This window comes from Ochlerotatus camptorhynchus, unplaced genomic scaffold, assembly GCF_037179485.1.
Source record: "Ochlerotatus camptorhynchus isolate MF236.1 unplaced genomic scaffold, CSIRO-AGI_Acam_v1.1 ptg000361l, whole genome shotgun sequence".
Classification (NCBI taxonomy): domain Eukaryota; kingdom Metazoa; phylum Arthropoda; class Insecta; order Diptera; family Culicidae; genus Ochlerotatus; species Ochlerotatus camptorhynchus.
The window spans coordinates 13,478,075-13,498,353 of record NW_027040849.1 but is presented as its reverse complement, the minus strand read 5'-3'; the positions used below and the strand labels follow the sequence as shown (position 1 = coordinate 13,498,353).

At 41.6% G+C, this 20,279-nt stretch overlaps 2 protein-coding genes across 2 annotated transcripts in view; one reads left to right on the top strand and one right to left on the bottom strand.

Annotated features, from left to right (window-relative positions):
- LOC135709432 (protein sax-3-like) overlaps window positions 1-20,279 on the top strand; it is a 798,478-nt gene that overhangs the window by 651,818 nt on the left and 126,381 nt on the right. The gene's annotated exons all lie outside the window — the stretch shown is intronic.
- On the bottom strand, window positions 781-1,268 carry LOC135709549 (uncharacterized). Its single transcript, XM_065231942.1, has 2 exons — window positions 1,216-1,268; window positions 781-1,148 (listed from the first exon to the last, which is right to left on the bottom strand). Exons 1-2 carry the CDS (start codon window positions 1,253-1,255, stop codon window positions 781-783), a joined length of 408 nt encoding a protein of 135 aa, XP_065088014.1. The 5' UTR covers window positions 1,256-1,268.

Here is a 20,279-nt window from a genome sequence, read left to right as displayed (position 1 = left end):
ATCTCGAAAGTATGAAGCTGATTTACAATTTTCTAAACCGGACCGATTTGAGAACTTAAGAGTCTTTAGCAGTTTTTTTTTTATTATTCTTTTTTTTAATTGATGTGTCAGTCCTCTCATTATTCTCCCAACATAACCCCTTTTGTGTTTCGTTTCAGTTGTCTCATCAAATGTCCATTCACCTTTCGAGATTCAGAGCACTTGTACACACTGCAGTGTTTCTTCCACGTTCATTCACCGATGCAACGGCGCAGGAGGTTAAAACGACAATTCACTCCCATGTACCTTATCCCAAGTCCACATCCAACCTGTTAAAAATTTGTTGTCCTTAACCTCGAGTAAGCCGCGATAAGAAATAATGCTATTATACATTGAATTATGGCTCCGCAAAGCTAACGCAATGGAGCCTTTACAAATAAGTGATATTATAAAAAAAATCAATTAAAAAAATTACGCAACAAGTGAAAACTTTAGTCGATTTGTTATTATCCTTATATTGATTTGATAAAGCTTTTTAAAAGTATCAAGTACAGTTGTTGTTGAGAGATTTTAATTTTAAAAATGTTTCAGTTCGAATATCACAAACAAATTTACATTATCGTTATTAAATTCACATAATCATACAGCTTCTGTTAAACGGGATCGAGTTGATCAGTGAGGTGTACTTGATCACAGAAGTTTTGCATTATTTTTGATCAGATATGAATGTGTTTACGTCGAATACAGTACAGCTCAATGATCGACTTCACCCCGTTTTACGGTACAGCTTTTCACTACACCTCAAACTCGACGCCTAGCGATATATTTGGCATGACGTTTAACCAAGCTGTCTGCACCGTGGTTTGGTGGCAGATAGACGTTCGGTTGATCTTTGAAGATTGGAGACAAGACCTCCAGGGTTGGAACTGGGGTCACATATTCCAGCTGCACTTTCGGCTTTTCGTAGTGATACGGTCCCTGGTAATCAGCATGGGCTTCGTTATGCTGAACTTCAATTATCTCAAAGTGACCGTTGCCGTTTGGCAGTCCGAATTCGGTGGCCACGGGGTTTTCCACCAAGATGAATGTTTCTCCGTGCTGGTTCTGTTCTCGAAGATGATGAGCCAATGAGTCGTGCTGGTGGAAAAGCTCGCTCACGTCACCGAACGCTGAAGAAGGAAATGGAAACGGTAATTTCTCCTCATGGCCACTTTTTATTAGACAAGGGATGCTTACCGGAAGAAATACAAAACAACGCTACAATGAAGCTCTTCATTTTTGACTTCGACTTGAACGATTATTGGAACCTAAGTGGATTGAGTGGATGATGTGGAAGACACATGAACTGAAACTGATTCAAGCTTAACCTAATATGCTCTATTTATAGTAAAAAAATATTGCATACCACAACGGTTTCGGTAAACCATAATGCATTAGACAATTGGCTCGACGGTATAGATGGGCAAATATTAGAACAAACCGTTTGAATAAGATTGCCTTGCCAACCGAGCGTACGACTTGCAAAAGAGCAGTTTCGTTGATTTGCATAAACGCTTTAGTAGGTTATCTGGCCGATGTCTATCATGGACGTCCTTTTTTGAAGGCCAGACTTGGACAAACAAAACATTGCCTAGCGGGTGGTTGATATTGGATGAGTATTGGCATGAATGAATTAATGCAAATCTGGTAAAATTATTCCTCTGGGTTAAAGTTAACCCAAGAGCAGACACGTAAAATCACCGAAAAAATAGCGGTATTTTTGAAAGCGAAGAAAATTGAACTCCAATTGATTCAGGTTTGCATTTTATTTCAAGATCATAAACATAATAACATTTAAAAAATATCCAAGGAAATTCTTGATAAAAAATAACTTAATCACACAATTCAACGTTACTAATCTACTGCTTTTTCTTCGCATTTCAAGCTTATTAGCTTATTATGTGCTCTGAACTTAGCATTCTAGATGCACTACCACAGCTATTAATTGAGAGTTTTCGATGCCTGCACCATTTTTGCATTAGTATAATTGTGTGGAAAGTACAATTCTATACTCGATGCCGATGGGGAGTCGAAACATTATCCAACCCGAACCCTATATCCGATATTGCTGTTATTTTGAATGTTGAAGTTTTCGAATCGAAAAATCAAATAATGCCAAACGATTCCTCCAACGAACCGTTCCATGGCTCACATTGAACCAATATGAAGCAAAGTTGGCCTTTGGCAAACATCACTTAAATTACGCCTTCTGCAGGTTCACTCAACTCGATATCAATCAATCAGAATCCACCACGGAAAGCGGACAGTGGCAGCCGGAAGGGTCACTATAAAAAATATCTCGAATGAATCGCAAACCAAACGAATGCCATGCCTTGTCCTGTATGCAAAGCGAATCTAAACTCTTCCTTTTTTTCGAAAAATTACCATGTAATTGAGGCGGAGCCCCACGTTTGTATCGGTCCGTTTACTTTATATCTGCGCCAGCCGCTTTCGGTCATTATCATCATCATCAACATCGCCCGTCAGATCCGAAGAAGTGAGTGTTGGAAGTAGCAACGCCTTCTTTCCTGCGTGGAAAAGGGCTGTGCAAGACGAATGATGGAACTCCGTCAGAAAATGCACGTGAAAATGATAAAAGCCTGATTTCATGGCATAAATCACCTTCTTGGCTCTGCTTCGGGAACGACGATGACGACTGGCATGCTAAAATGTAAAGGGTTCTGCGAAACGAATCGTTCCACTCATACGGTATCTGCGCGATTTCAGGAATCGTTGGTCCCTTAGACACTATCGTGCGCAAAACGGTAAACCGCATCATTCAATTACACCGTAAATATCGATGGTACTTATATCTCCGACCCAGCTATCACTCTGAGCTGCAAGATTTATCAACTGAAAAAAATAATAATAAAAACCTTACTCCATTACTTGGCACCTTATTTTGCATGATACAGCAGCAGCAGGCAGACGGATGCGGGATCTCGTGTCCCCTCAAGGTATGCTTGCACACTGTCCGGTCATCGTCGTCGTCGTCGTCGAGCGATCGAGGGCCGGTCATTAAATAATCCAGTAGAGTACGAAACGCATAAATCGCGCAACCGAGTTGAGTTGCAATTTTCGAAAAAGGATGGTACAAAGTGAATGGCCCCTCTGATCTGGAGTTTTGAACTCACGCAATGGCCACTGGGCAGAAGCTGTGGTTTCACCGCACGATTAAAATAAAATCCGCAAGGCGTGTTAAATTGAGGATGGTGATATGATCAGGTTATATCGCTTGAGACTTTGTTTGGAATGCGTGATTTCTTGTTTGAGGGATAAGTAATGCAAATGTGGCTGTTGGTAACAACGGTGGATCAACTGTCTTTGAGTCAAGTAACATATGTTTTTAGAAATTTCATTTTAATAGAAGTTACTCTCTCTCTCTCTATCTGAGTGCGATTGAATGGTCATGAACGTCTTTTTTAGGACATTGCTTGTCTTGATGATCCTTTTTGAAACCACTTTTTACTGCGTAGCACAGTGGTGCCAGGAGTATCTAAACACGAGTTTTATTATTTGTGTTAAAATAGTAGATTCTAGAAGTTTGTTTTCAAGAATATTCCTGCAAAACTCCAGTTTAGGAATGTATCCCCTTAAAAGTGAGATGAGAAATTTATTTTTTGTTTAAGATGAGCTTGAGGCTTGTTATGTTAAGCAAAATCGTAGAGGGAATTACTTTAAACAAATTTGCTGACAATGATTATTTTCTAGCTCATATAGTTGCTGAGATGTCAGATTTTTTTGAAAAATCATACCGAAAAACAAATTTTTTGCCTGAGATTTTTTCTTACTTTTGACGTAGAACTACGTCTTTGTCGACTTTACTGGAGTGTAAATCAAACAATATTTGTGGTGAAATAGTGTTAGGTTTTGAACGCTTGAAACCTTGCCATTTATAGATGAAAATAAAATCCAAATACGCCAATCAATAGGATATTACATTACGAATCTGCTGGAAAAGAGGAAACGTATGTTATGTCAGCCTAAGTGACCCTAATTTGGTCCCATGCATAAATTCAGCAATCGACTAAATTTTCAAAAGCGACCACAAATATCCATTAGTACCGTCCCAATGACGCAATCATCTAGATACAATTGATAAATTGCAGATTTTTTGAGATGGGCCCAATCTTAGATCCATAGGCCAACATTAAAGCCATTTACCCTACATATTTTTTTTCGTTTTTCTTTAAAAATAACTTTTGAAAAATGTACAAATGATAATTTTATCGCTGTTTTCATGAAATAAACGTTTTTTCTCAATCCCAGTCGTCATAATCGAGTACCACTGGGATGCACATTGTTCTGCTTGAACCTGAAAAGGTATTAACCAGCGCTGCTGTCGTACCCCTGCTCATTACAGCTTCGGACGGCGTGGTGTGAGCAGGAGCAAGTCAGCGGTTAAAAGTGGATCACCGCGTGACCACCTTGACAACCAGCGATGAGATAGAAGGAGACGTGGGTCCCGTTTAACTAAGGGGCTATTAAATAACTACGTCGACAGTTTAGAGGGGGGGGGGGGTTGGAAATTATTCACACCCCTAATACGAAAAACGGAAAAGTTATTTATCATCCTCACTTTCTTTGTGCGAACTCTCACCTGAACTATCTTTGTCATTTCCATTTTTCGATTTCTTTTAAGGTTTTCATTCAGTGTTTGACATATTTACTTTTTAGGTTTCCTTGGACTCTTCTCTTCACTCTCAGATGATGAGGTTTCATCTGACTCAGACTCATAGGGTTTGTCCTTTTCCAACTGAGCGGCAGACTATTTTGTGTGTCCCCGTTTTACCTTCTCGTTCAGTTTTCCCAATAGTTTTTCCAAATGTTGTTTTCGGTCATTAATTTATTCCATTTCCTTCCTCCTTTCTTCTTCTAGCTTGATTTTCTGTTCTCTCTTGATCATATGCTTCAACAACAAAATCTTTAAACGCTGTGATTGATAGCTCTAAATCGTTTTTTTTTTCTTGCTCATATTCTTTAAAATTATCCAAAATTTCATCAGTTCTTTTCATTGACAATTCCATTTCCTTCTTTTTTCTGTTCTATACGATTCGCTTTTTCTCCTACAGTAGCCTAATCAATGTCTACCCCCGCTTCCTCCCCGTCGAGATTAGCAACAGTATCGTTCAATTTTGCTATCTCTTTCTCATCTAAAGCCTCTGCTTTTTTTCATCATCGGATTCAGGTTTAATTGGGAACTACGCCTCTAGAGGCACTTCACTTTTATGTAACTTATCACGGGCGCTATAATATATGGATTTTTTTTATTTTATTTATTTATTTATTTATTCATCTAACTTTTTGTCGTCTTAATGAATGTGATTGGGAAAAGCCAATTTAAATGGCGTAAAAACCCCATATCTTTTCACAATACAGTACAAACATTACAAAACAAGCACATCCGTGAACATAACATAAAGTGAACATGGCTTCAAATATCAACTGTAGTCAAAAATATAAAAAAAATTATAATTCTATCAGCTCCATTGGACATTCATCATCCGAAGCAATCCTCGTCGGCAGTGGTGAATCGAGAAATAAAAAAAAGGATACAGATAGCATAATCGTTACAATTTAGGAGCAATTGAATATTACTCACCTTTCACAATAACGAATCTCACTCGATCCATTAATGCACTTCAGTCAGTCTACGCTTAAATGTTGCCACAGTAGGGTTGAAGTCGAAGAGGATGTAGACTTCGTTGAACCTAGTCGACATAAAGCGGACAGGATCTTGAAGGCCGTACAAAGAGTTACGGGGCTCAAGCAGCAAAAAGTTCCGTTGGCGAAGTAATCGTTCAGGAACGTTAAAGTTAAGTTGACCTAGTAACTCCGGTGCGTCAGTTTCTCCTGTGAGAAGTTTAGCTACAAACACCGCTTGGGCATCATTCCGTCTCTGCTCAAGCGTCTGCAGTCCCAATAATCTGCATCGATCTCCATAATGTGGTAGGTTTAACGGATCTCGCCACGGAAGGCGTCGTAGGGCATATCTCACAAATTTTCTCTGAATTGCTTCGTTCCTACCAGTCCAGGTTGACTGGTACGGCCACCATACTACAGAGTTGGATTACAGAATCGATCGCACCAGTGCGTAGTACAGAGACCGGAGACAGAGAGGATCGGTAAATTCGCAGGATATTTTGAACATAAATCCCAGCTGTCGGTTGGCTCTACAGATAATATCGTTGTAGTGCGATCGGAAGGTCAGCGCTGAATACAGGATGACACCAAGATCACGAACTTGAAGACAACGCTCAAGGGACTGACCATTAATTGAATAATCATACGTAATCGTGTTGAGCTTGCGATGAAACGATATAACGTTACATTTGTGGATGCTCAACGTCAGCATGTTCCCGGTGCACCAATCAGCAAAACTATTCAGCAGCAATTGTAGAGCATAGCAGTCCTCGATACCTTTAATGATCATGTATATTTTGACGTCATCAGCGTAAAACACACGGCAGCCAGATGTTTGTACGAGAGAAAGCTCGTTGATGAAGAGTGAGAATAACAAAGGACCCAGGTTGCTACCCTGTGGCACGCCAGATAAGTTTGAAAATCGTTCCGAAGATTAAAATTCGATATTAACGGTGAGGCTACGATCCGTAAGGTATGATACAAACCAGCTAACAAGATCCGCCGAGACACCAATTCTTCCTAGACGTTTCAGTAATATTCCGTGGTCAACTCTATCGAAAGCTGATTTCAAGTCAGTGTATGCGGTGTTGATCTGAGCACCAGCATCAATGTTGCGTATGCAAACCGAAGTAAACTGGACGAGATTGGTAGATGTTGATCTTTTGGGGTAGAAACCGTGCTGATCCGTAGAAATATAATTCTTGCAGGAGTCGAAAAGTACATCATTTATTATGATTTCGAAAACCTTCGATCAAGCACACAACGAAGTTATTCCACTGTAATTCTCGATGTTCTGTCGATCCCCCTTTTTAAACACGGGGATCATGACCGATGTTTTCCAGCTTGTGGGAAAACTACGCTTCCGTAATGATCTGTTGAAAAGTGTCGTAAGAGGGAAAATCAACTCTTCGCCGCATTTTTTCAGGATGCATGACGGTATGCCATCTGGACTGGACACAGAGTATTTCAATTTGTTTATTGCGGAGTCCACCTGATTCGACGTGATCGCAAAGCTTCTCAGAGAACAGACCCCACTAGGTGTATCTCTACAAGCTTCTGAGATTTGACGTGCAGACGACGTAGAATCATTAAATGCCCTTCTAAAGTGAGTGGCAAAGTGAGTGAGTCCAAAGCGAAAGTGGCGACTTCATCGCCTAGAAACATCTCAACGGGTAACCCATTCTCCTTCCGTCTAGAGTCGACAAATTTCCAAAAATGTAGTGGATGTTGCTTGGAAAAAGGACAACGAGACTGGCAGTAGGTTCGGAGAGCTTTGGATCTTAGACGTTTGAGTCGTCGTAAATGTATATTTCCCCAAGGTGGTTTCGAAGATGGCCTGCGCAGTGGAACAAAATCAACCAAGTAACTCTTCAACACACTGGTGAAGTACTCTACAGCAAGGTCAATATCTTCAGCGAATTCAAGGATGTGCCAGTCAGTTTGGCAAAGCGCTTCAAGTAATCCTCCAAAATCAGCGCTATAAAAGTCAAGTCCAGGTTCGTCCGGGAAACTCTCAAATTCAGTAGACTGTGCGAGACTATTAGTTACTTCAAAAGCGGGATGATCGGCATCAAGAAAAGAGAGTGGTTCTACAGCTGCTTCAATCTGGCATCGAGAGAGCGTTGCTTTATTCACCAAAGTGAAATCCAAGATTCGCATGTTCTGATAAGTAATATAATTAACTTGATACAGACCATGCAGATTGAAGCCATCGAGTAACGAGGCGCAAGCAATAGAGATGTGAGACTGCAATGCATCTAGGGAAGGGCGATCGTTGCTTGGTGTGTTCCAGATAAGTCCCGATTGATTATAATCGGCAAGAAGAATAGCATGGTCGTTATTCCCAAGGTGTGAATGTATCGCTTCGATAGACTCGATATGGTTATTCAAGCTAAGTAAATCATTCTTGCGATCAGGTGGAAGGTAAATTACACCAATACTAACTGAACATTGATGCAGTTTCAACTTAACCCAAAGCTGTTCTAGAGATACATTTACCGGAGTGGGATCAATGTACCCGTTGAAATTAGTTGAAATAGCGATCAACACTCCACCGCCATCTTAGGTCCAACATAGAATATTTCGTGATCCTGGCCATATAGAAGGTTACTGTCTTGAGCTAAGTTGTTCAGGTGACCAAGTCCATTCGGATGGTGGTTATATTATTTAAGAAGTCTCTCACTACGCGGCGCTAGTGTTCACATGACCTTCCTTAATATGTTATGGGTACAATATGGGTATTTTTGGAAAGGGAACGACGTGAGAGGCTGGAAATAGATACCAGACACCATTTTGAAATCGAAGATGGCGGCCATCAGTTCAAGAAAAATTGTCAAATACGCTACAATATGGGTATTTTCGGAAAGGGGATGACGTGTAGAGGCCGGAAACCAATGCCAGACATCATTTTGGAATCCAAGATGGCGGCCATTAGTTCAAGAAAAACTGTCCAATACCCTACAATATGGGTATTTTTTGGAGAGGGGGTGGCGTGTAGAGGCTGGATATCGATTCAAGTCGCCATTTTGGAATCAAAGCTGGCGGGTATCGGTTCAAGAAAAACTGTCAAATTTCAAAATATGGGCATTGATTTTGAATATGGAACGACGTGTAGAGATCAGATATCGATGCCAGACGCCATTTTGAAATTTAAGATGGCGGTCTTTGCTTTAACGTAAACTATTAATGGGGACGACGTGTACAGGCCCAAAATCGATGTCTGCCACCATTTTGGGATCTAAAATGGTGGCAATTGGCTTTCGAAAGGATATTTAGTGGCTATGGACAGCCTCGTTTCAGTTCAGCACAGTTAACGTGGACCTAGGAAGATTAATTTTGTCTTATTAATGTTTTAGGGTATTTTGAAGCTCAAAATCTTGCCTCGCATAAGTTTTCCTGAATAATGCATACCAAGCATATTGCGTATAGTTTGTATAATGTGTATAACGTATAATTGAGCAAGATGGCAACGTTTCGAGCAAATCTTGGATTTTTGCACTCTGTTCGACATTACTGTCCAATTTGCAGAGGCAAAACTCGGAGAGTTGATTTATTTTGTATTCGATTTCTGCCGTGGTGGGATGAAAATATAATCCATATTCATTGTAGATGGGTCCAGTTCGCAAATCTTCGTTGTCGTCTTCATTGCATTGTGAATTCGCTAAATACGACGGAAGAATTTTCTTCAAGCAGTTTACCAACGTGCTTTGTTTTATGTCCTTTAGAACCAAATCCAAGCAGTCGAAACAATTCTTGATGCTGAACTACTTTCGTGTATCCGCTAGTGAAAGGCCTACATTCTCGGCTGTTTCCAGAATAAAACTGTAGCTTCTCTTGACATACTTCAGCTTGAAATATTTTATGATGCCTCGATCAAGGGTTTGAATCAAAGACGTGATCTTTGGTGGCATGGCATTTGGGATTGCTTATTGTGGGCGGATTCAACGGATCTTTATCAAGGAGCAGCAAAGCTTTGAAACCAACGTTCTTGGCTGCACAAAACTCGTCCAACTGTGGTGAGAGGCAGTCGTTTATCCAGTCCTCAAATAACTCTCGGGTCATCCAACCTTTCTTGTTGCCACGATAATGCCCAGGGAGATTTGCTCTCTGTAAATTTCGTTTTTGGAAAAAAAAACATGATTGAGAACCCTTGTTTATCCCCTTTCGGTCCTTGTATTGTTTTCAGATGCTCTGAGACATAAGATCTTTGATTTTTGAGATCTTGAACCGATGGTCACCATATTGGATTCCAAAATTGCTTCCAGCCTCTACACGTCATCCCCTCTCCGAAAATACCCATATTGTAGCGTATTTGACAGTTTTTATTGAACTGATGGCCGCCATCTTGGATTTCAAAATGGCGTCTGGTATCGATTTCCAGCCTATCACGTTGTTCCCTTTCCGAAAATACCCATATTGTAAGGTATTTGACAGTTTTTCTTGAATCGATGACCACCATCTTGGATCTTAAAATCGTGTCCGAAATCGATTTACAGCCTCTCTACACGTCATCCCTATTCCGTTTCGTGTCTCCACATTGCACAGCAACATCTTATATGGACAAGCTTTATAGACATAACATATTAAGGAAGTTCATGTGCACACTAGCGCCGCGTAGTGAGAGAGTTCTTAAATAATATAACCACCATCCGAAAGGACTTGGTCACCTGAACAACTTTGCTCGAGACAGCAACGTTCTATATGGCCAGGTTCTCGAGATACAGTCTATATAGGAAGTTCACATGCACTCTGGTCTAGCCACGGAGATCGTCTGGGGTGGGCTACACTCGCCTCTTATGTTGGCTAGCTCGAGCTCGAAGCCCTAAAGCTTCAAGGTCGGCTCCTGGCTTGTCGATACTGATCCGAAGCACAAAAACACCATTTAGTTACTTTCTTAACTTAGCTTTTGTTTTTCCTTGATTTGTTTTCCGTCGATCTTGTTTTCCGTGCTGAGCACCAATGCTACCGACGCCAGGGAGGCAGCTCCCACACCTGATGAGTAGTTGAATACCCATGGCGAAATCCAAACTGCTCATCTGCAAAAACTGAGTTCGTATTGATGTGAAGCATCATTATATTCAAAATTATCTTTTCAACAAGGGTTCGTAAATTTATTGAACGGTCGCTAGCAGCTTTAGTTGGATTTGTATCCGGCTTCACAATTGGAACATCTTTTGAATTTTTCCATTTATTAGGAAAGTATGCCAAATGGAAACATCTGTTAAATAATTGTACCAAGAAAGACAAGATGCCCTCTGGAAGTTTTTTGATGCGAATAAAGGAAATTCCATCATCACCTGAAGATTTCATATTATGAAACTTTTTAGTAATAGATCTTACTTCACCCATATCAGTCCTCCAGAAATCATCAAACATATTTTCCTGAGAGAAAATATTTAGATAATATCGAGTAACCTGATTCTAAATAGGGCTAGTAAGACCCAAACTGAAAGGATGGGAGCTCTTGAATTGCTTAGCAAGTTTCTACCACAATTTTTCATGAAAAGAATGGCGGTTGTTTATGGGATTTTCGATTAGAGTAAAGAGCTACAGTAGCGCCGTCTTTACGAATAGCTCTAACATTTGAAAACTCACAATGATTTGATGTGAAACAGTTGACAGCTCGCTGCTAAGATTTCACTTGCAAACTGTCTGCAAGGTTCTTGCAATTCGCATTTCATCAAAAATTTGCAATCTAGTACGAAAAATGTGTGTGTTAATTAGCAATGACAGTTCCAGAGAACTTAATGATTTAGGTGTACAGTAATGACGCGATTTTGTCAGCCCCCATTTTGAACATCTTCTACGTTGTTCTACAAAAGCCATGCGCTTTTCAGCGGTCTATTTGCACCAAAGTATACCTTAAACATCCATCTTGAAGATGAATGAGACAGATTTAGAATTAAGGTTATGTGAAATTATTGAAAGATAAAAGTCTGATGCTTGACGGTGTTGACAAAATCGAGTCATTACTGTAATTACTTTTGAATACAAACACGTCAATCTTCGATTTCTCGCGAGTAAAAGCTCAATCTCGCAAACAAACTATACCAAATGATAGAGGAATCATTCCTCTACCTGTTTGTGTGAATAGTTTTTAAGATTGAATTTTTATTCGCGATAAATCGGCAACTAACGTGTTTGTTTACAAAACCAATTACGCTCGAAGTTCTTCGGAGTTTAATAATTTCATAAAACAAATGATTTTTACACAACTTAGTTTAACTATCCACTTTTGAAAATTCTACATTGTTGGCATCACTGTGCGAGCCAACTAACAATTTTCACAAAGTAAACGATTACTCGTTTCATTTATACAGCCTCAAGCTGCAATCTAACGTTATACGATATGAGGAAACCTTTACCCAACCTCTTTACAAGCAAATCTGGCGAACTTAGTCAGCTACTTATGGCTGTTGGGACGGTTGGGACAAGCTCTTATTGCATATCCATTTACGCTTCTATACAGCAGTTATTATGCTGTTTAGTTGTGTGTGGTCTGGAAAGGCGCTTATTCAACCTTTTCCCGTTGATCCAATAATCACTACACAGCTGTCTTTTAAACAGACACTACCAACTTAGCTACGCCAACACTTTGAAATGATGTAAACAAATCTACATGCCCCTTATACAACAAGATCGCTGGGTAGAGGCTTTATAATAGTGCACATGAATCACTTTTCTCGGCTAGTTAATTCAGCTTTGTAAAGGAGCAGAGTAAAGTTTGTGAAACTGCACGTCTAAAAATAATCCTGGTTGACTGTAATAATGCTTCCAAAGTAGCGCTAATACAGTTTGTTAGCTGAGTACAGGTTGTTTAAATTTTGAGGTTTATGTTATTCAGCAAGAGTGGTTGGTTGTGTAGAAGCCATCAAATGAGTAATATATTCACTTTATTAGCTTTGTTTTGCAGCTTTAAGTTGAAAGTTGATTAAAATGTGCTTACAAGTGACATTAGCGTTTATTGGCTGCTCTTATTCAGTGCTTCTGACAAATTGAACAATGGTTGTGAAAATGTTGAGTAATCGCTCTCCAAAACTATTTTCCTAGCTTCTGCTTGTAGCTGTATCTGTAGCTTAGTTTCAGCTACTTTACAGCACAACAGTGAAAAAGTTGGCTTATAGAGCTGAAAATGTTAGTTGGGGAGAGCTAACTGCTGATAGCGATTCGATCGCGAGCACGAAACCTAAACTAAATCTGCCGTCGACTTTCCTCACACATTGCACCAAAACATCATCCTCTGTTCAAATAAACCCTCAGACTATTCAAATCGAAACATCGAAATCGCTTTTCGAATGAATTAATGCAACCGGATGACGGTGGTTTTCTGATCAGATGATGCTCGTCTTGAATACAGGATGAACATTTATACGAGAAGCGAACGGACCTCTGTTGAAATACGTAATACTCTCTGTAGAATGATTGTCATCCCAAATTGAAATGCATATGGTATTGGTTCAGCCCCATAACGCAAATCATCCAAAACGATGATGTAAACAATTCTATCGAACGTCATTTGCTGATCTTAGCTGACAAACGAGGTGGCAATATGGTCATCGCTATCAGAGGTGGTAAGAACATTGGTAAAGCGTGGATACCGAAGATTGTATATTTCCGTGATGGAATGGCTGTTAATGGCTATTGAATAAGGAAATGTAAACAATCGAATTATAAATCTAATTCAAACCATTTGCAAATCATCCTTATCTTAATTTGTTCTCCTCGGAGCGCTGTATGTTTTACAGTAAATTTTCAAATAAATATCATCCTTTATTTGGATGACAGTCATATGGATCAGCTGATGACGATTTCAACCATAAGGCAATGATCTGAAACTCGAAAGCATACTGTGAAAGGGCTCGAGCAATGCAATAATCATTCGAAGTAAAGACCATTCCGATAATGTTAGATACACTTACGATGAACCGTCTTTTAAAACTGCGTGAAATATTTCACAAAATTCTGGCTGCATCCTGATGTTTACATCCTACTCTAACACGTGTTGTCAGTTTTTTTTTTAATATTTTGCGAGGAAATGTCTAAATTCGCGGTCTTACTACTGAACAAAGAAAACGGATTGTGCGCAAATGGTGTACCGTGAGTGGACTTTCCTTAAGAAAACTGGCTAAGGAGGAGGGTGTGAGAGTTGGAGCAGCATAAATCGTATTATGGAAGTATGAAGAATCATGCACTTTCGAAGATTCTCCGAGGCGTGGAAGAAAACCTGGCCCCATTGACCCTGCAATCGACCGGAAGATAAGAGATCGTTATAAGCAGCATCCATCAGCATGACGAAGAAGATCGGTACTTCGGCAACAAATGTCATGCGGGCCAAGAAAAGATAGAGATTGGAAACCCATCGGAAGCAGAAGCAACCAATACGAAGCAAAGACATTTGCATTTGTAAAGACGAGAGCTCAATGCTGGGGAAAAATTGGGTTGTATAATCATGGATGACGAGACATACGTGAAACTCGATTATAAGACTCTGCCAGGACCACAGTTCTACACTTCGCCCGAAGGAAAGGATATTCCTGAATCGGACAAAGCCATTTACACCATTGGTTTGGCAGACGATTTTTTTTTTCCTTGATTTGTTTTCCGTCGATCTTGTTTTCCGTGCTGAGCACCAATGCTACCGACGCCAGGGAGGCAGCTCCCACTCCTGGACCCTACCTATCGACCCATCAACTAATGAACCGGGGACCAACGGCTTTACTTCCTTTCCGAAGGAAGGCGTGATCAGAGATGTTATGCCTCAGAACATCCCGGCGCCGCCGTTGGCAGACGATATGCCAGTGTGGAAAAATTTCTCGACCATTTACACAGGCACAATTAATGGCAAAGTTTACGTGAAGAAATGTCTGCAAAACAGATTACTACCCTTCATCAGGCAGCATGACAAACCTGTAATCTTTTGGCCTGATATTGCTTCATGCCACTATTCAAAGGATTCGGTAGAGTGGTACAAAAATCATAAAGTCACATATGTGCCAAAAGAGGTGAATCCGCCAAATTGCCCTGAGGCTCGTCCTAACGAAACTTTCTGGGCTTTGACAAAGGCAAAGCTTAGGAAACATGTGAAACCATCGGATACAAAAAAATGAAAAATTCAAGAAAGATTGGTCTAAAGTGGTGAAAATGGTAGGTGAAGGTACTGTGCAAAAGTTAATGAGCAGTGTCAATGGAAAAGTTAGATAACTCGGTACAACATTTGAAAATGAAATGGCCTAAAACATTACACCAGTTTTAATTAATTCACTAACAAAGTGTATTTTTAATTAACGGAACAGTCTATATTGCGGATGGTTTCGTTCAGTGCACACGAATTTCGACAGTTCTGCTGAGTTTGATTTGGCTCCCATTCGTTGCTATCTCTTTTACTCGCATGTAGAACAGATAATAAATGGTTGGCGAAGACGCTAGGTTGGGTAGGCTAGTATAGAGATGGTCAAATTGGATAACTTTGCTGAACGACTCTGAACCGGTTTATTCATATCGGTGGACAGGATTTTTTGAAAGATTCATCGGGTCACTTTAACCAAGTAAAATTTGGAATTTTGTACTTTATTTAACGTAGAATAATTTTATAAAAAAAACTCATTTTCATCAAATATTCATTGAGGTGGGCGTGAAAACGGATCCCACTAAAAAGCAGCAAGTCATTTTCGGCATCTCATTCTGAATCCTTAACATTTTCGAGCTGAGAACTCAGAAAAAAGGTTATTGAACTCTGATTAACGGATGATCCAGTACTTATAAAAAAATGAGCCATGGACATTCACTGTAGCGGGAGGCGTTACAAGCGTTAGCGTTCCAAACGAAATGTTCTGTAGGGATGGTGAACCAGTGTGATAGATCAGAAACAATAGGCTTGCCGATGCAGGGTAGAAATGTCATTAGATGAAAAGAACAAGTCAAATGTGTTAGAATGAATGGCATGCCGATGAAAGTTGTTCGGATTAAAAGTGAATTTATTGAAGTTATTACGCTATATTTCCTAACATTTGTGAATCCTTTCCTGTGCTTACAAATGTCTCGTGAGTTTTCATGCAAAATATTATAGAAAAATACCGGTGAATTACTTATTCTACTTGAATTATACTTATAGGTTAGATTCATGCAAACATTCCACTAAATGAACTAAAATTTATGATAATCTTAATTCTAATATGGACAGACAGTAAGTAAACGTTAACTCTAATGTTTGACTTATGACTAAGATGATAAACTAATTAAAAACAGGTCATCACAGTTGGCTATCACAGTGAGGTCACTAGGACGCAGGGTAGTGCGACTAGAGTCACAGAATTGTGAGTACTCCTAGGGCTAAGTATCGGTATTCTGTAAATTACAATCGTGTTATATATTTTAGCTTTAAAGCATTCGCATAATAAATGGATTCGCTAAAAGAACCGTGACATCTACGTCTGCGTCTCGTGCACCAACATTCTTTAAAGAATTCTACTCGATGAGGACATGTTTCTGAAGGCGGATTATTAGATCACGAAGGTTGTACAGAGAACTAATCTACGATGCCCACTACAACGGGAGCGGCGGCGAAGGCCAACGCTGAGACACCTCAGTGCATTTGCGAGTTGTGCAAAAACCTCAACCATGTAGCAGCAATGGTAGCTTGCGACCAATGTCGTCGTTGGTACCATCGTACGTGTGCGGAGGTAGCTGAGAGTTTCACCGGTAAGTGGACGTGCAAGGAGTGTATCTTGACCTGGACAATCAGTGATGCTTCGACATCCGGGAGATCCAGCAACATGTCGCAGTCGACACGGATTCGATTACAGCTAATGCGACTGGAGGAAGAGAAGCAATCTCAAGAAAAGCTGATAAAAGAGCAGCAGGAACAGGATCGTGTTCGGATGGAAGCGAAGGCTGCTCTTGATAAAAAATACCTCGAAGAAAAGTACGCCTTGCTTATTGCTGAAGCCGAAGAAGAGGAGGCGGGTAGTCGCAGAAGCCGTCGTAGCCGAAGGAGTAGAAACAACCAGGTCTAGGAATGGATACAGGATCTGGATGAAGCAGCGGGAGGGAATCCCATTCAGGTGAATGTCAACGATATGTTTCCACCGATTCCAATCGGTACTGGATCGAACGAGCCTTGCGGAGGAATGCTGACGAGGTATACAGGTGCAGTCTCGAAAAATCCACAGAGTCAGATAAATGACAGATTCAGGAATCCATCACGTCAGCCAACGACCGAATGGATTGCCGATAATGTTGGTACTGAGGGTATGGGTTCGCTACCCGGTATGAAAGACCCGATCACAGCATCGACTCCGATACGATCGGTTGCTATAGTACAACAGCCACACGTACAAAGTTCTTTACAAACACAATCGTTGGTCATACAGCCGGTGCTTACACAACCAGTATGCACGCAGTCGGTGTTTACTCAACCTCCGCAATCTGAAGCTGTACTACCAAAACTAGTCCCGCGAACAACCCTACCGACGTTCTTATTTCCAGAACCGCTATCGAAGCCAGCAGCTGATCAGGCACCTGTCTCGCTCCCACCAGTAAACGAACCACCGTTACTGCGATCGAGTGTACAATTCACGGTGTCGAATCTCGAGTCGCAAACGAGTTCATTCCAACAAAGACCACCAGCTCTCCGCCCTCTCGTGTCACCGCCGTCTCGCGTGTTACCGCCGTCTCGCTTACCTCCGTTATCACACTTATCACAAGAGCCAACCATCCATCGTTCAACGGAGCAACGATCAAGTGAACACCCAGCACAGACATCGCAAGCATCGTATCGACAACCTCACACACTAGCACACCCATCGGGATTGGCAATGTGTGACCAGTTCGGTGAACAATCTCAATTTCCATCTGTGTTGCACACGACATCATCGTATACTCCGCCACTACCACACTCTAGTATTTCGCAGCACACAGCGCCACAGCAACAGGCTGAATACTATGCTAATCAGATGCAGCAACTGCAGAATCAACAGGCAGCATGGGGACAATTCCAGCAACAGTTGTCCGCCAGACAAGTCGTACCTAAGGAACTCCCAGTCTTCACTTGAAGTCCTGACGAATGGCCACTCTTTGTGAGCAGCTATCGTAACTCCACTGCTATGTGTGGTTATTCTCAGGCAGAGAACCTAATGAGGCTACAGAAATGCCTCAAAGGCAAAGCATTGGAGGCTGTTCGGAGTAATCTGCTGCTACCATCGTCGGTCCCGAAAATAATGGAAACTCTGGAAACATTGTTCGGGAGCCCAGAGCGATTAGTCCAATCGCTACTCAGCAAGGTACGTAGTGTACCTACTCCGAAAGCAGAAAGGCTCGAAACGTTGGTAAACTTTGGTCTCGTCGTTCAAAATCTCGTGGGTCATCTCAAGGCCGCCAACCAGCAAGCCCATTTGACAAATCCAACTTTGCTGCAAGAGCTAGTCGATAAGTTGCCACCCCACCTCCGTTTGGACTGGGCTCTCTATAAGAAAAATGTTGGGTATGTAGACTTGGGAGCATTCTGCGATTATATGTCTGCAATTACATTAGCCGCGAGCGACGTAGCACATTTTAGCGATTTCGACGGACCTCGAGTAAGTGGGACTGATAAGCGAAACAACGAGAAGGTCTACGTCAACGCGCACGTATCCTCTAAACCACGAAAGGTCGAGCAGCCAAGAAAGAAGGATGATAATCCGGAGAGGCCTTGCTACATTTGTCAGAGTGTGAAGCACCGCATCAAGGGCTGTAACAAGTTCAAGTCGCTCAGTCTTGGAGACCGTCTGAAAGCCGTAGAGTTGCACCAGCTTTGCATGATCTGCCTCGTACCCCATGGAAAGTGGACCTGCAAGTCAACGCGCACCTGTGGAATTGGAGGTTGTGGCAAAAAACACCATCCCTCTCTACATCCAAGTCAACCGACTGCAAACCCAGAAGGTGCTGGAGCATGGTCAAGATCAGACGCCGTCGTCAACATCCATCGTCAAATCGAAGGCACTACAATATTCCCTATAATCCCGGTGGTATTACACGGCAAAGAGGTAAAAATATCCACCTTCGCCTTCCTGGACGAAGGTTCGTCTTCAACATTGATAGACAAGGAAGTGGCAGATATGTTGAATCTCGGAGGAGAATTGCAGCCCCTATGTTTGACTTGGACAGGGAAGCTTTCTCGACATGAATCTGATTCTCGGTTAGTCAATCTGATGATTTCCGGGGGAGAAAGTGGCAAAAGTTTCCCACTGAGAGGTGTAAGCACTGTGAGTCAATTAGATCTTCCTGTACAGACATTACAGTACGACAAATTGTCTCAGTATTATCCTTACTTGGCCGGACTACCGCTTAAAAGCTATGACCAAGCCGTTCCAAGAATCCTGATTAGGTTAGACAATATAAACCTGTCGTTGCCACTCAAAATACGCGAAGGACAGGTAAATGGGCCGGTTGCAGCGAAAACGAGAATGGGATGGACTGTCTTCGGAAAAATCGGCAACTCAAAAGCGGATTCGTTGGTTCCAGTGTTCCACATTTGCAAGAGCACGGAAGAAAATAACATCCACGACCTAGTTAAAAGCTACTTTGCGATGGAGAATCATGGAGTTTCTGTAGAACGTGGGCCGGAAGCAGAAGAAGATCGGCGAGCGAAGGAGATTCTGCGACAAACAACAGTCAAGCGAACGGATGGGCGCTATGAAACTGGATTGTTATGGCGGTATGACATGGTGGAGCTACCGTGTAGCTATGACATGGCTGAACGACGCATGATCTGCCTCGAGCGAAAGGTACGGAAACATCCGGAATTACAGGCAAGTTTGGAGAAGCAGATAGCCGAATATCAGACCAAAGGATATGCTCACAAAGCAACGTCTCAGGAGCTGGAAGAAAGCGATCCGCATCGTACATGGTACCTCCCAATCGGAGTGGTTACAAATCCACGTAAGCCCAAGAAAGTACGCATCATCTGGGACGCAGCCGCGAAGGTGAAAGGAGTGTGCCTTAACGACTTTCTCTTGAAGGGCCCAGATCTGCTTACGTCATTGCCAACTGTGTTGTGTCGTTTCAGACAGCGACAGGTGGCGATTGCAGGTGATGTACGCGAAATGTATCATCAACTGAAGATCAGGGAGGAAGATAGACAGGTGCTACGCTTTCTCTACAGAAGCGATCCATCGAAGAAGCCTGACATATATGTTATGGATGTGGCCATCTTTGGGTCGACTTGTTCGCCCTGTTCAGCGAACTTTGTAAAAAACACCAACGCGATTGAGTGGATGCAAGCATACCCGGAAGCGGCGACAGCGGTGATAGAGAACCACTACGTGGATGATTATTTGGACAGTTGCGACGAAGAAGAAGACATGATCAAACTGGCTTTGGAGGTTAGAATGGTGCAGTCAACAGCTGGGTTTGAATTACGAAACTGGCGATCAAACTCGTAGAAGGTGTTGCAGTTCCTCGGGGAAGACACAGCTGGCTCAACGAAAGATTTCAGCATCGACAAGGAAAGCCAAGTGGAACGTGTCCTCGGTATGGCTTGGCTTACGGACGATGATGTCTTTGTGTACTTCGTGAAGCTGCCAGAGTCAACGAAGATAGTAACGAAGCGGAGTATCCTGAGATTTGTTATGAGTGTTTTCGAT